Raw genomic sequence first — 16,419 nt, 5'->3', positions numbered from 1 at the left:
GGACAGCTGAGCTGGCAACCAGAACGGGCCGTCCCCAGTCCCCAGCCTTAGACCAGGGTGGAAGGGAGCTGCAGACGTTGTGGCGAAGGGGGTGGGTCTAAAGCTGGGTTTTCTGATGCTCGGGCGCTTTGGGGGATTCACAGTAAAGTGGTGGGTTTTCCCTGGACCGCGCTCAGCAGCCTCTGTTCCAGATGTGCCGGCCCCACCCCACCCGCTCACCAGCAGGGCGGCAGCCAGACATCTCCCGGCATGTCCCCCCACATGCCTCCTCGTGCCCGGCGGGGCCCCTTCCGTCCCCTCTCCTCTCCCTCATTCTGTTCTTCTCAGCATTGTGATGACTTCTAAAGCCACCTAGCCTCAGGTCACTTCTGAGACTGAGCTTGTAAATGTCCACCAAATCCTGCCTCTCGGGGAAGGAGGTCTGCGGGGCAGTGTCCTACTTTCTACATGGGGGCACTTTGAGGATGCTGTAGGACCAGGGCTTAAACCCTTTCTGTGAATAGCACCACTGGCCAAGGACAAGGAAGGGCCCTGCTCTTGGACAGAGGGGGCCTCTGCCCCTGGCCACACCCAGCCGCCCCCCCAGGGCTCCATCAGCGGCCCCCGGAGCTGGTGGGGACTTTGCCTGGGTGACAGCTCACAGCAGCCCGGGTATGCCGTGTTTAACCAGGAACCTGGCTGCTTGGAGTGGTGGTGGGGGTCACTGTGGGTTTACACTGACCTTCGTGGTGGGGTCACACTTTCCTGTCTCAGAGTCCTTGCAGCCACCCCTCCCCCAGCCGCAGGGCATGCAACCTTGGGGCAGGGGGTTGGGGGGTGGGGTGCAGCAGGACTGGTGTAGGCACCCAGGGAGGGCTCGTCAGACGGCAGCCGGGCCAGCTGGGGGTGCGGGCAACAGAGATCCCGGGGCTGCTGTAGTCTTCTGTATCTTCTCTCTCTCTCTCTTTTTTTTTTTTTTTCAGAAAAAGGAAATTATAAATTCTTCTGAAGTTGTAGCCATCCCCAGGTTAGACCTGGCCCTGATGGCCTGGCTGGTGTCTGGTCACTTGGCCCTGGAGGCAGAAGGGAGGCCAGAGGAGTCTCCCCGCAGTCTTTGGTGGTCCTTGGGGCTGGAGGTCACACACAGAAGGGACTGGTGCTTCTCACTTACGCAGGCCTGTGGGGGCAAGGGAGGGGTGGGCAGAGCTCAGAGAGCCCTGAGCAGCAGCCCTTGGCACTGGGGCGGGAAGGTTGGGGCAGTCAGCCATCAGTAGGAGCTGCCCCCTCTGCCTCGGAGAGCCCCAAATGCAAAAGGAACAACATCCCAGCAGAGGGTTCCTGGCCTTTGGCTGGGGTGGGGCTTCTGGGACCCCAGCCTTGTATCTGCAGACAGCAGGGTTTGGGCCACGAGGCTGGGGATGTGTGTTGAGGGGCCCTCCCAGCCTGGCGAGCCCCTCCAGAGCCCCGCATGCCCGGGGCAGTCTGCTCTCATCCTCTGCCCAGGCTGGGTGGCCTGAGCGAGGGCTCTCCTGTTACAGAGATGGGACACTTGCCACCCCTGACGGCCCTTGGCTGAGATGGGCTTTCACCTGTAGGACGGAAAGGGTGTGGCTGCCGAGAGGGCGGGGACCCTAGGGGAGGGCCACAGGGGTTGCCTCGAGGGCAGGATTGTGTCCAAGGGCCTCGGTGGGATGGGAGAAGGGGAAGCGAAGCGCAGCTCCACGATGACAAGGACCCTAGTTCTTGGACCCCAAGTTTCAGGATTGTATGTGGGACCTGGCAAGGGCTGCTTGAGAGGAGGTGGGCAGCGCCCAGTTACCCCCATCCTGAGCCTGGGGGCATGCAGGGTCCTGGACACTGCTTTTTAAGAGGAAAGAAGTCTGATTCTCCAAAGAAACCAACACCTCAAACTTCCTGCCGCAGTGAGACCCCTCGAGAAGACGTCGCCCTCCTGTGAGGAGGTCTCTCCAGCACCCCCAGCACAAAACCATCTCAGACCCAAGTCCGTGGACTCTGCCAGGCTTGCAGCTCCAGCGGGCAGGGGCCACGCCCCAGAGCCTCGGCTCTTCCACACCCAGCACAGAGCCGGCACAGAGCCGATCTCGGGGAGCAAGGAATAGGTGGACGGACGGACAATAGACAGATGGACAGATAGGCAGACGGATGCCTGGTGAGGATTCCACAAGGAGAGGAGCCTCGCAGCTACGCTAAACCAACTGGCCAGGCCCAGCCAGGGGCGGGCTCTGCTGGCCATGCTTACTAGTGCGCCTGCTCAAACAAGAGGCTGGAAGGCTTCTCCTTGACGTGGCGGAGAGGAAGTGGGTCAAATCCACCAGTGAAATCCACTGAAAGGAAACAAGACCCAAACAATGGAAAAGATGGCATGCCCAACCACAAACCTCTGTGTGCTGATGGCAGAGGCGGGGCGAGCCTGGAGGGCCCCAAGGGGAGGGCAGGCACCGCCCCAGGCCCGGCCCGGGCCTGGCCACGTCCCTCTGGAGGATGGACAGTGTGACTCCCCAGGCAGAACGTTCCGGTGGACACTGACGAGCTCAGCAGGGGGAGGCAGCCTGAGGGGCCGGTCTGGGTCCTCAGGGCTGCGCGGCACCTCACTGTGGCCCAACCACTGCCCCCCATCACGTCCACGAACATCAGCCACCTGCCCCTTGAAGCTGTGTCTGCGCAGCTGGCGCATGGCTGGGCTTGCTGGGCAGAGGTGATGCATTTCTGAACCGCAGGGCTGACTCCCATGCCGGAACGTTTTAATGTAACCAAGATGTGAATTCCCCTTAGTTTTCTCCCAGCCGGCAGTGGTCTGAGTGATGGTTTGGGGGTCACGCGGCATGAGAACTGGGGGACCTGGGGGCTGGTCCAGAGCCAGTCTGGTCTCCCAGTATAGGAAGCCATTCGGGCCCCAGAGAGGGCTCTGCCCACGGGAGCAGTGGCCCCCAGGTGCACCCAGGCCCAACCCACCCCAGCCTTGTCTTCTGCAGAGTCTTTCCAGGAAATCGTGTCCAAGCCAGGGGTAGTCAGGCCTGGTAAGCGTGCCTGAGATGTTGCAAATCAGAGGAAGGTCAAGGGGGTCCCCCTCTGTGAGCAGAAAGCAAAAGTGCTGCTCAGACGGAACCGGCTGGCACTGAGGCCTGACGGGGTCCCCAGAGCCAGTAGGGCCTGGTCTCTCAGGCTGAGGGACACAGAGCGGCCCACCCCTCTGCGGGTCTGAGGACTGAACCTCTGCCTGCGGCTGCTGTGGGGACTGTCGTGTGACCTGCCCTGCAGTCCGGGAGCCCTTGGACCTGGGGGCTTGGGTGTGAGCTGAGCCCTGGTGCCCAAAGCCCGGGGACCCTCTCATCTGTTCTTAGGTGGCTGGGCCATCCTCCGCTCTGCTCAGACACGGACCCCCGAGGGCAGGGGGATCCACCTAAGAGGCGAGGTCTCAGGCTTTGCCAGCAGAAGTCCAGGAGAACGCAGAGTCACCACCTCTGTGTCCAACCTTCTGCTCCCTGCCCACGGCCTGGCCGGTCCAGGCCAGGTCACCAAGAGGCTGTTTGGGCACCCGGGGGACACACACTTACAGCTGTCCTCCTCGGTGAAAACGCTGACCATGTAGCAGGCGTAGACGAAGGCCAGGAGCTGAAAGAGACCGAGAGGCCGGGATGAGGACAAGGCAAGCTCGAGGCACGGGGGACAGAAGCCCCAGGGTGTCCTGACCATGAGGCCACAGCCCCTGCCAGGCCTCGGTTTCTTCATCTGTAAAATGCGCAAGGAGAGCGTGTCTGTGGGACTTCCTCAGCTTCAATGATCCAAGTGGCATCTGACTTCCCTGCGGGGGTATGAGCAGGGTAAGTACTGGCTAGTGGTTGAGTCCAGAAGGTGACCACCTGCTTTAACAGGAGGCTGAGGTGCAGAGAGAAGCCTTCAGAGACACGACCACAGCTGATGGACCCCCAGACCGAAGCCCTCGCCCCAGTTCCAGCCCGGCCATCACTGTGGGGTCCTCTTGCCGTAACCAACCACCAGCTTTCTCCTTCTCGGGGAGGGGGTGCCCACACGCAGACGCGGCTGCAGAAGTCAGAGCCAGCCAGGCCGGATGGTTCGGCTGCAGGTGCCAAGGACCCAGCTCGGCGGGCAGTTCTGGACAGAGTGGACAGGGCTGGTTGCTGTCCTGAGGGAGTCAGGGGCTTGACTGGGCAGAGGCTCCCCAGCCAGGCCCGCGGGAGGACACTCAGACTTCAGGGGAGAGGGCAGGTGGGCATTAGGTGCCCCACGGACAGCGAGACACCAGGACCACTGTGGGAGAAAGGGCTCCAGCTGAGACGGAGGGGGCTCGCACTGCCTGTGGTCCAGTCTCTCTGCACTCATGCGGCCCAGGCGATGTAACCAAGGGTTAACACCTCCCGAGGGTGGCATTCACGCCGTCGGGGAGCTGCATCCTCCTTATGGGAATGAGGGGACCAGCCCTGACTCGCAGCCAGAGCCCAGGGTGGGCCCTGAGCAGGACTGCTTGTTTCTAACATGCATCCCCGTGCCACAGGGCCAGAGGTTCCCAGGAAATGCCCACGGCCCTGTGTGCTCACAGGGCCTTGGGAGAGGCTGGCAGCCCCAGCTCACCTGGGAGGCTCTGCCCAGGGAAGCAAAGCCAGCCTCCTCCACAGATGCTGGGAAGCTGCAAGGCCGCTGAGGATGGTGAGGTCATGCTGTCGGGCATCCGAGCATCTCCCATACCAAGCCGTGGTCTCCACCCCAAGGATGCAGCTTGGAGCAGGAGTCTGATGGCGGTGGCTTGGGGGTGCTGCATCTGACCCTGCTCCACATTCCCCACCCCTTGTGGTGTGGATGGTGTCCATGCCCCAGCGTCCTCCTGCTTGGGTCAGCCAATGGGGAGCCCAGCAGGAGAAGGAGGGAGAGAAACAAAGCGTGGACCCCTCTGTCCCTTCTCTGCAGCTCTGCATCCCAGGGGCAGGGGGACAGCTCCAATGAGCTCTGCCTGGATGTAACTCCTCCCCACACCCCTGCGGGCCAGAGGGCAACGGCTCCGTGCCTATATACCCCAGGGGAGTGGGATACGCTGGTTGTCCCTCGCATGGCACCCAGACTTGGAACAGCCCCTTCACCAGCCCCTGGGCATTAACCCAACGAAAGGGCACCACCTCGGTCTTGCAAGGATCCTGACTGGTCGGGGGGACAAAGAGAAAAGGTGCTTCACGGGGGGCCTGCTATGGAGAGACGGCACAGCAGACCTTCTGAGAGAGGGTAGTGGGGTCTGTCTGTGAGACTAGCACAACCCAGGGTGGGGTAAGAAATGGCATGGGGTGGACGGGAAGGTGGCCAGCAGCACGGTCTTGGAAGCAAGGGGAAGGACAGCATTTCCAGCTGCCTCCCCGGGGACGGCCGACCCTCCATCTGTGACGGTGAGGCCTGAGGGGTTTACGTAAGCTTTGGGTCGTGGTATCTTCACACACAGATCAGGCCCAACAGTCCCCCCTCGATGCCACAAGCCGGTCTCCTCCCCCTCAAGAGGGAAGCTTGAGGAGTCCTCTAGAACTCTTATGGGAACCTGGTGTCCCTCCCAGGAAGGGCCGGGCTGGAGCTGGCCGTGGTGCTGAAGCCTCTTCCCACCCACCCACCCCCACTCTCTTCCTCCACAGGGTCCTGGGGAAGGACACCCCATGAACCCACCTCTGCCTTCCCACCTCCTGTCTGTCCCCTGCGCCCCACTCCCAGCTGCTCCCCGAAGCTCCCAGAAGCCCATGGTACCTGCAGACCCCGCTCCACCAGCACTAGGCTTTCTGCCTCCATGGCAGGTTCTCTCCTCACCAGCCAGACCACAGGCCAGCCAGCTAAGGGCTCGCCCCTCCAAGCCCTCCAGAACAATCATCAGAGGGCTGACTCCTGGGGGGCAAAGCACATACCAGCGAACCAGTCTTTAGAATCTTGCATTTCATGAAAGAAAGTCCATCCCTGCAACCCAATGGATCCGTCTCTCCCATCGCCACACGGAACCCTCCTCCCACCAGCAGCAGCATGTTGGAAACTCCCACCAGGAATCTTCATTTGTTCTTCCCCAGTTTCCTTTGCGTTGCCTTTTTAAAAATTCTGTAAATGTATGGAGGAGTGTCCTTGCCAAGCCGGTTCTTTCTCCTTTCGAGGAAGCCGCCTGAGTTCCCACACATTTTCAGGTAACCATGACCCTCACTTTGTATCAGTGAGTGAGGTCTGCAGCACCAGAGGGAAGGGCGGCTCTGGCTTCTGGCCGTGGGGACAGCACCCCAAATGCCCCAGTCTCATCATCCGTTGGGCCTATAAAAACCAGAGAGGAGGGAATGCTGGAAGTGTGCAGCCACCTAAGCTGCCAAAACATGGCATGTGGACCACCACGAGCAGCCAAGCGTTGCCCAAGATTCAGAATTCAATTTCCAGAGTCAGCTGCTGGATGCCGAACCTCTGTCCTGTGAACCCCCCTGGACACAGGGATGTCGACGCCACTGCTTACACCAAGCAAAGTCAGGAGCCTCCAGATCTGACCAGTTCCCTCCAGGGACGCAGCGGACACACCCGGGCTGCTCCGTGTGTCCTTTGCGGTGCTCATGGAGCTACTGGCCAACACGGACTGAGCTCCTCCTGCAGAGCCTTGACCTGACCTCCCCCAACAGGTCCTTCCCCCACTGCTTCCCAGGCCACAGAACAGGAAGCTGAGACACGGGGCTCAAGTGGCTCACGCAGGCGGCGCCCGCCAGACCCAGGGCCTCAGCACTGCCCAGGGCTGGAGAAGCACTAGCCAGACTGGACTCCATTGTGAGGGTCAAGGCTCACATGGACACACACTCCAAGGTCCTGGGGCAAAGCCACCTGGCTCCGTGCTGGTAGGCCTTGGGTCCTGTGGTGGAAACGAGGCAGGACAGGAGCGAGTGGGTTCCGTTGGACCATCAGGTCAGGAGGTTCCTTGCCCGGCCTCCCCAGGGCCAGCAAAGCCTGCGGCTAGGCCTGTCCCAGGCCTAACCCGGCCCTGCACCACCCGCACAGCCTGCACGACACACAGCTTCGGAAAGGGGCCTGGGTTGGTCTCCAAGGGGGCAGCGCTTTGCCACGCGTGTCCTCCAGGAGCCAGAAGCCATCTGTGTGGCCCCGAGGAATTGTTTAGTTGCTGTCGTGGGTTGAATTGTAGCCTCAGAAATACATGATCAAGTCCTCACCCCCAGGACCTATGAATACGGTCCTATTTGGAAGCACTCTTTGAAGAGATGACAAAATTAAGACGAGGCCACCCCAGATGCTGAGATTTAAGGAAAAGGGATGAGATCTGACACACAAAACACAAGAAAGAAGGCTGTGTGAAGACAGAGCCACGTCTGCCGGTGGGGACGTCTGACACCGGAAGCTGGGACAGACCCTCCGCCCGAGCCCCTGGCAGGAACCGACCCTACGGAACCTTGATTTTGGAGTCCTGCCTCCAGAACGGAGAAAAACAAATGTTTCCAGTGGCCTGTCATAGTACTTTGTTACGGTGTCCCTGGGAGACTAAAGCGTTGAAAAGCCAGAAACCACCGGCCCAGCTGGCGTGGCCTGGCCACGCATGGAGCAGCTGGTGTCCCTTTCAGGGAGGAGCCCAGCGCGGACTCCGGCTCCAGGGGCCTCGCACACAATGGCCCAGCTCCTCCCAGTGCCTCTCCCTTCCCCACACAGGGAAGCGCCTGCACATGGCTGCCCGGCCAGCCTGCCCTCGGAGGAGCTCCCTGACCTCCCCTTCCTCCAGGGCCCTCCAGGCTGTCTGACCACCTCGGAGTCCACAGTCTGTTTCTTCGTGCTCCTTCCATGATCCCTAACCTCTGCCTCTGCTACTCACAACCAGTCTCGTTGTGTCACACAAGCATCCGTGGATAAGACACACACCCCCCCGAAAAGGACGCGGTCCCTGAGAGACCCCCTGCTGAGCAGCATCCTCGGCCAGACAGCATCCCTGTAACAGGCTCTGCCTCTGGGTGTGTGAGCTCAGGGCAAGCTCCAGACCCACAGGGTACACAGCCCACCGAAGGTGACACCTGGAGGAGGGACACCCATTCCATCTGGGCCCGGGGGAAGCCTCTAGAGGACGCTCCTGGAGACTTTGAGAGAGAAGAAGGGGCTGCAGCCCACAGGGTTTTCCCAGCCCCAGCTTTGAGGGGCCTGGTGATGGGGCCATGCTTTCCAGAATACAGAGGCCACATGCTCATGGTCAAAGCCAGTCTGGGCTCTGCTGACCAGACAGCTGTGTCCACAGCCACCTAAGCCCTGAAAGAGGGCATGGGGCAGATGCCCTTCCTGGACCCCTCCTGGAATGGCCTCTTCTGGGTATGAGCATCTTGCAGCCAGTTTCCGGGCCTTAAGTAAAACTGTGGGCTTCCACCTTCCTCTTCTTCAGATGGGTCCTTATCTCTCTGGAGAAGATGATGGGGAGAAAGGGCCTCCCTAGGGCTCCAATCCAGAGAGGTTGGGCCTTGTTGGAAGAAAGGGAGGCATCTGGGCCCCGTCTGCCTTGTCACTGCAGGGAACCAACAGCAGGGAGAGCCTGGGCTCCTGCAGAAGCTGCAGGGCCATCCTGGTGGATCTCCCCGGAGCTCATGCCCTGCAGGGCCATCTCCCACCCTGACTAGGGCTGACCTGTGCAAACGCTGAGATCCTCTGGAAATGACCAAGTGTGACATCCAAGACAGGGTCTCAGAGGCAATGCAGCTGCCCGTCCCTCTCCACCTGCTTGCCCTGTGGGACCAGCCGCCCTATGGTGAGGACACCCAAGCAGCCCTGGGGGGTGCACGCAAGGGAACCCCCTTGGAACCAGCCCTTGAAGCCCCGGTCCAGCCTTCAGGTGACCAAAGCCTCCGCCAACGGAGGCTTCGTGAGTGATCTCAAGCCAGCACCGGTGGATTAAGCCGTTCCTAGACTCCCGACCCGCAGTCACTGTCTCCAGCCATGATGTTCCAGGATCCTAGGTCATAGCCGCAGCCAGCAGCTCCTGCAGACCCCTCCAGCAACACGCTCCCCACTCTCACCGGGCTTCCGTTCCCCGTCCACATGCTAGGGACACGAGGCAGGCACAGGAGGATGAGACATGGACCTCAGCCACGCCGTGTGCCCGCACCGTGTGCCCGCACCATGTGCCCCACCCGACGGCAGCCTGCCAGAGGCACGGGCGCCAAGCAGCCGTCTGCCGCTGAGTTCAGACTCTCCCCTCAGAGTGGGGTCCCCGAACGTGGGTAGAAGTAGCTCCTGGCGCCCCCTCACGGGCTTCAGGAGACTTGGCGCTTCTGGCCTGAATGCAGATGGTGGAGGGCGCCCTGCAGAGGACCCCCGCTTCCCAGGAAGCTGCGGCTTCGCTCCTCCTCCCTCCTGCCCATCTAGTCCCAGAGCCCCTCCATGGGGGTCAGAAGCCAAGTGCCCAGACCTCCATGGTGGGGAGGGAGTGGGGAGAGAACCGTCTGGGTCGCAGAAGAGAAACGGGCTTGGAGAAGCCACCGGTTTATGGCCGGAGTCTGTCCGGGCAGCTTCCCCAGTCCCCAGTCCCCAGTCTGGAGGGGCAGAGGGGGCCGGGCGCTGGCCCAGCTCCTGAGGCCTGAGATGCTCCTGCCCACGCCCGGCCCCTGCATTAAAACACTTCTCTTTTCAGGGCTTGCAGATAAAATACAGGACACCCACTTAAATGCGAATTTCAGATACACGATGAACCACGGATGTCGTGTACGTCACAAATCCCGCGTAGAGCGTGCAACGCTGAAACGTAGTCCTTGCTGATCTGAAAATCACACGGCACGGGGCATCCTGTAGTTGTACTCATGGGGTCACAACCCCTATCAACACAGCATGTGCAGCCCAGCTGCGTCTCTGCCCCCCTCATGTCAGGTGTCTGTGTGACTTGGAGGGGCTGTGATGGAGGTTTCAGGGCCGGCAGGGGACAGACAGACACCTTCATTCTGGTCCCAACCCACCGACAGCATCAACAGAGCCTCGGGCTCTGTCTTTCTCCCACCCTCGTGCCCACCCTGGGGCTGGAGCCCGTTCCGAACCTATTTTGCTGAGCAGCACACTGAGGCTCCAGGGGCCTGAGGGACAGATGGGGGTGGGGGTGACTCCTTACCTGTAAGCCCCTCTCCCACCCCTTTCCCCGCTTCCTCTCCTGCCCTGACCCTCCCCACTGCAGGGCCCCATGCAGGGCCGCAGCGTAGCCATGCCCCCAGGGCGCAGCCAATGCCTGGCACCAAGGCCGTCTAGGGACCCAAGACCAGCCTGTGGCTCCTCACGCGGGCAGCCTGGGCCATGCTCATGCCACCAGGAGCAGTGCGGGAGAGGTTGAAGGTCAGGAGCTCGCTGCTCTGGGGGTGAGGGTGGGACCAGGTGAGCAGCAGGGACACGGCCCACCCACCCCCCACAGCCCAGTGTGGGCCCCTGTGAAGGGGGAGGGGTGCCCTGCCCTCCAGCCAAGGGAGGTAGGGACCCCAAGGCCTGCTCGTCACTCCCCTGCAAGAAGGCCTCCCATTGCTTGCCCTGGCCCCCTACCCTGCTTACACCCCCTCCTCCAGGAAGGCCTCCCTGCCCAGGTCAGACCCTGAGGGTGTATTCTCACAGTGCTCTCGGCCCCTCCTTCATGTCCTTGGTCACCACTGTCATTTTAGGTTTGGAACTAACGTCTGTCTTCCCTGCTCTGCTGCCCCAGCTGTGGCCCCACAAAGCAACGGCCAGTCTGCCCCGCGGCGGAGCGGGGGTCCAGCCCGACCTGCACCCCTGGCTCTCAGCTTCGGGTGAGATAAAACCACCACTCTGGCAGACTGCGGCTTGGAGGGGGTGCCCGCCTGCCCGGGAGAGGGCGGTGGGCTTTACCAGCATCTGAAAGAACCTGCCCCTCGTGGTGCCCCCCTGCACCTCTTTGTTCCCCAGCCCTCCTCCAAGCCCACTGCCCGCACTGCCCACAGCCCCCGTCTACCCATCAAATCACAGGTCTTCCCCCAACCTTTATGAGTCCCTTCTGTGGCCCGGGGCTGTCCTGGGAGCCAGGGCCAGGGCTAGGGCCAGGGCCAGGGCCACGAACCGATCACGGGAGAGACAGTGACCCACAAGCAGCCGTGTATAATGCTCAGGGGCCCGGCCACAAGCCCTCGACTTACCCACCTTCGACAGTCCCCCCGCCTCCAGGAAGAAGCAGATAATGAAGACATTCCAGGTAACCCAGACGGCTGCCCACACAGCTGGAAAGTCGAGACGGGGAGGGGTGGGGAAAGTGAACTCAGGTCTTTTGTGGGGGCCAACCTGCCTTTCCTGAGCACCCTGGGAGGGGGCTAGCAGGGGCAACTCTGCTCCCCGAGTCTGCAGCCAGCACGCTCTGTTTGGTGACTTCCCCGAGCCTGCCCCAGACAGGGCTCAGGCTGCGGCGGCTGAATCCCGGACTCTCCGGGATGTTCCTGTGGCTTCTAGGGCACGATGCCGCCAGAGCCCTCCCACTGGTCATCCTGCACCCCCTGCCCATGGGGGTCTGCAGGAGCACGACAAACTCACCACCACGACATAGCCAGGCCAGTGCTGGATGGTCCCAAAGAGCCCCAGAATGACCACGACGATGTGGACAAAGGTGGCCAGGATGGGCGCTCACTGACAGCCCAGGAAGTCGAACACCTGCCGCTGCAGGGCAGTGACCTCGGGGCAGCGCGGGCGCCTGAGGGCGGCAGAACCCCCGCCTGCGTCTCCCGTCCGATCACCACCACCCGGCGCCGGCAATGGTCTTGGGTCTTCCAACAGAAATCTCCAAACGCATCCAACTGGCCCTCAAGTCTCACCTTGGGAGTGTCCCTTCTGCTTGGAAAGGTCGTCTTTGGACAAGCACCACCCCCCAACCTGGATTCCCTCATCCCCAGAATGGGAACGCCGGGCTGCTCTAACTCACGGGGTTGCAGGCCCAGCCACAAACCTGGGGCCAAGGCTTGCGGCTCTCGGACACTCTCAGCAGGAGTGGGCGCTGAGGCCCTGTGGAGCTCCGGTCAGCACCCTCCCCGTCTGCTGGGCTGTCCCCTCACTCCATGGACTGTGGCCGTTCCCGCTCTCCAGCCCTGCGGGCACGGCCAACAGAGGACCAGCAGAGGCACTCACAGACCTCGCGGAGCTCGATGGTTTTTAAGGCCTTGCTTTCTTTCTCTTTTGTTAGTAGTCCTCACGCCCAGCGCAGGGCTCACGACCCTGAGGTCAACAGTGGCGTGCCCCCCTCGCTGAGCCCGCTGGGCGCCCCAGGAACGTGATGTTTAATCCGCAGGGGCAACCTACCGGCTCTGAGTGCGTCCCGGCCCCAGCAGGCGCACACGCGTCCGTACATTCCTTCAGCCATTCTGTGGCCCTGGCCTATCACTGGGAGAAACCAGACCGTACCCAGGAGCACACACAGCGAGACCCACCGCACCCAGCACCTTCCCACCCATGCAAGACACGGCATGTCCAGCAAGGGTCGGAGGGGAGGGGCCACACCCTGGCACAACGGCGGCAGCGAGGGGACAGCATCCTGGCAGGGCTCCTGGCCGCACTCCACCATTCCCCTATGGCCCCACTGTGCGCCAGCGTGCCACCGGCCTGGGGACAGCCAGTCCCCGACCCAGAGCCAACTCAGCTGCATGGGTTGTGTGGGGCCACCTGCCGAGTCCCAGAGGAAAACCTCTCCCAGCAAGCCCCCCTCCAGGTCCCTCCCACAGGCTGGGTGAGCTGGAACCATGAGCAAGCAGGCCAGATGGGTCTCCAGGCGCCACACTGCTCCTCACTGCAGTGAGGGACAGACAGAGCCCAGCGGGGTGGGCCTTTGTGGACTTCACAAACGCCCTGACCCCCACAGGAGCGCCTGGGCCTGCCCCCACCCCGGCTGCCTGCGGGGCTCTGACCAGCCCCCTAAACAGTGGCCGGGGGTGCACCCGGGGCACGGCCAGCTCCCATGTATGGTCCCAAAGGGGCAGCGGCAGCTGTTTCCAGGTCTCTGGCTGCGGACATTCCAAGTGTGCCCTGCAGAGGCTGGGGTCCATCCTGGGAGACAGCGGGGCGTGGGGACTGGGAGCGGCTCAAGGGCAGGACACGTGTCTGCTCTGTGCTGCTCTCCTGCATGCCACAGCCTTCCTGCCCCACAGGCCCGCGGGGGATGGGCAGCTCCAGACCAGCCCCCCCCGGCCCCCACCGAGGCCAGGAGGTGACAGGCATCGTCTCCTGAGACGCAGGCAGTCTCTGAGGAGAACCAGGGCCAGCCAAGCCCCCACCTTCTGTCCCCACTTTGTTCTTAATGCCCAGCGGGTGTTGCTGGGGTCTGGCCAGTCACTAGACTCCCCACTGCTTGCCCTGCACAGGATGAGGGGTCTGTAACCGACACGGTCTTGAGTGGTCGGTACACATCTGGAAGGACGTGCGGCACCGACACTGCGGCTAAGAAGGCTTCAGTCGGAGTCTGAGACCCCAGTGGGCAGGTGGGACCCATGAGCTGGGCCCATCCCCTCATAGGGACGCCCTCAGAGCAAAGAGGAGGGGGCCAGGCAGCTGCTGGGAAGACCATGGGCCCCCTGTCCCCTCCCGTCTGAGGTGCCTGCTGTCCAACTTCGGCCTCCCTGACCATGCCCTGCGTCCTCTGTGCCCACGGTTTTGGACCACAGGGGGCATCCCTGGGACTACGGGTGTTCCTGCTTGGTGGCCTTCCAGGAAGGGGACGGAGGTCGGAGGGCACTAGCAGGCCAGGAAGGGGGGAGGAGGGCTGACTCAGGGCCGTGGACACGCCGGGCAGGGTGCACAGAGACCCAGCTGCCCAATGGACAGACCCCAGTGTTGCCGCCATGTGCTCAGGCAAGTCTGTCTGTCCCCTCCCGGGGCATCCATCCCCATCACAAGCCTGCGCCTGAGGTGGGGATACTCAGCAGGGCCTCCAAGCCGTGTGTCCTCCCCACAGAGAGTGGCCCCGGAAGGCCCAGGCCGCTCACCAGCTGGTGCCTGGCCTCCTGCCTGCCCCCACCCCACCCCTTATGGATCTTGAAATTCAGGACAGAGAGGACACTCACGCTTCAGTAGCTCCCAGAGCCTGCACTGATCTTCCAAAATGTAGGTCCCACCCCCACTCCCCCAACCCACCCTAAGGGCCCTGCCACTGTGCTGGGGGCTCTGGGACCCCGTCAGGAAGGAGCATCTGCATCCGCGTGCCCTCTGGCCACCAGAACCTGAAAATCAGCTCAGCCCGAAAGCACTTGAGTGTCACGGACACTGTGTCAGCCGGAGTCCTTACCGCAGCCTCACCTCCTGGCCTCGGTGGTGGGGGAGGGGGCTGGTCTGGAGCTGCCCATCCCCCGCGGGCCTGTGGGGCAGGAAGGCTGTGGCATGCAGGAGAGCAGCACAGAGCAGACACGTGTCCCGGGACGCCCCTCACAGCACCCCAAAAATGGGAACCAAAGGAAGCATTGGGCTTGGGGCTTCCTCCTCCCAGCACCTGAAGCAGGACTGGGTCACGGCTAGCAAAGGCCAGGAAGAATTAAAGAACTACCCACACAGGGGCGCCTGGCGGCTCAGTTCTCCAGCAGCTCGGGTCATGGTCTCAGGGTCCTGGGATCGAGCCCTCAGTGAGGAGTCCCCTGACAGTCCCTCTCCCTCTCCCTCTGCCCCTCCCACTGCTCAGGTTCTCTCTCTCTCTCAAATAAATACACAAATCTTAGAAATGCAAAAAGAATTCTCGGAGGCTCCACCTACAGGAAGAGGCAGCAGAACTCCCTCAGAGAAGGAAGCGCACGGTAGGGCTGTAAGTCATGGTACAGAACGGAGACTGTAGCAGCGAGTTTTCAGGGGACAAGGATGAGCAGAAACGAAGCCCCCTCCCCAGCACCCCCATCTCCTGGCTCACCACACAGCCCTTCAGGTGTCTGCGGAGCTCACCCCGGGCACGGGAGAGGCCGTCTCTGCCCAGAGGTCGCCCTGCGCCAGCCCATGGCCCAGCCCCTCATGCGCCCCATCGCCGGGCGGCAGACAGTAGGTCGCATCAGGGCTCGGATCCCGGAGCCCAGAACTTCCTCGGTTTTACAGATTTGGAGGAAAGAGACAGGTGCCTGAGGGCAGAGATTCTGCCTCTCCCTGCCTCCTGAGACCCCAGCCCTGCCCAGCACAGGTGGGGGATTGGGACCTGGAGCTCTTGGCCAGCCCCACGGAGGACAGCCCCACAAACCCGGGCCTGAGGGGTCAGGGCCTGGGTGGGCAGAGGAAGCCTGGCCAGGCCCAGACGAGTGTGGTGGGGGAGGGGGGAGTGAAGCAATCTGCAAGAGAGGCAAAGCTCTGGATCCAGGGGAGCAGCTAATCCCCAACACAGAAGGGTCTCAGGTGCAACTCTGGGCGCCGGCTGGCTGGTCTTTTCTCCTCCCCATCTCTCCAGGACAGAGAAAGGGCGAGGGGGCCCCATCCTCCCGAGCCAAAGGGGACAGGGCCGCGCTCACACACCCTTAACATACACTCGGGAAGTCGCAAGCACATCCCCACCCCCAGGCTCCCGGGCCTTAGAAATGGGCCGGCGCCGCTCACCCAGGGCCTGGCGCTGGCTTTGGAAAGGGAGCGCGCGCTCACGCACAGGAGCCCCGTCGTCCGGAGGCTCCGCCCGGGTCCTTTCCAGCCGCTCCCTGGCACCTGTCCCCGGCGATCGGGTCCCCGCGGCGGCCCCCACTTCCCTACGGGCGCACACGCCCAGCGGGGCACGGAGGTTGGCCTCAGGGGCCAGCGGGGTCGCGCGCAGGACGCTGGCTCCCCACCCTTCCCGGGCCGCGGCAAACTTCGGCCCCCGAAGCCCGCGGATCTGACCGTCCCCTGCGGGAGACCCCGCCCTCCCCGCACCCCGCGCGCTGGGACCGCGGGACCCGAGCAGGAGCGGCCACTCACCAGCTGGAAAGCGCGGAGGAAGATGAGCGCGCGGCGGCCGGAGCAGCAGCCCACGGCGTCCGCGCCGGCCCCGAGTCTGGACCTGAGCCACCCCCGCGCGCCGGCTGCTGGGCGCCTCTGCCCGCGGCCCCCGCCGCCCCGCATTCCCCGCCCGCCCCGCGGCCCTCGGCTCCACCCCGAGGCGGCCCCCGCCCCACAGACTCCGGACCGCCGCCAGCCGGCTCCCACCCGCAGCCTCCCGCCCCTCAGTCCCGGGCTCCCCCGACCCCCTGGCCCAGCTCCGCCTCCGAGGAACAGCCGCGCCGCCTCTCCCTCTTTCCCTCCGGGGCTTCGCGCGAGCCGGGGAGGGACGCGGGACCCCTTCTTAATCGTCAGGAGGCGTGGAGCGGCGACCGGCCGCGCTGCCGCCCGAGTACAGAACCAGAGCCCGGAGCCTGCCCCAGACCAGTGGGCGGAAGCAGCAGCCCTCCCCTCCCCTGCCTGTCGCCTCCCACCGAGCACCTCCTGCATCTGCCCCCGTCAACCTCCTCAACACCTCCCGGGGCTCCCGGCCAGGGT

At 63.2% G+C, this 16,419-nt stretch overlaps 1 protein-coding gene across 1 annotated transcript; it reads right to left on the bottom strand.

Moving 5' to 3' along the window:
• Positions 1 to 2,177: 2,177 nt before the first annotated feature.
• Positions 2,178 to 16,005, bottom strand: NKAIN4 (sodium/potassium transporting ATPase interacting 4). Its single transcript, XM_032878704.1, is given in 9 exon segments — positions 2,178 to 2,324; positions 3,555 to 3,612; positions 5,070 to 5,151; positions 9,992 to 10,052; positions 10,137 to 10,292; positions 10,295 to 10,322; positions 11,116 to 11,192; positions 11,496 to 11,637; positions 15,862 to 16,005. Coding segments are annotated over 9 exon segments (834 nt in total). The 3' UTR covers positions 2,178 to 2,238.
• Positions 16,006 to 16,419: the final 414 nt, after the last annotated feature.

The sequence above is a fragment of the Lontra canadensis genome, unplaced genomic scaffold (genome assembly GCF_010015895.1).
Source record: "Lontra canadensis isolate GAN:19392208 unplaced genomic scaffold, GSC_riverotter_1.0 scaffold65, whole genome shotgun sequence".
NCBI classification, from domain to species: Eukaryota; Metazoa; Chordata; class Mammalia; order Carnivora; family Mustelidae; genus Lontra; species Lontra canadensis.
The sequence above is the reverse complement of the archived record's forward strand: the minus strand, read 5'-3'. Positions and strand labels throughout refer to the sequence as shown.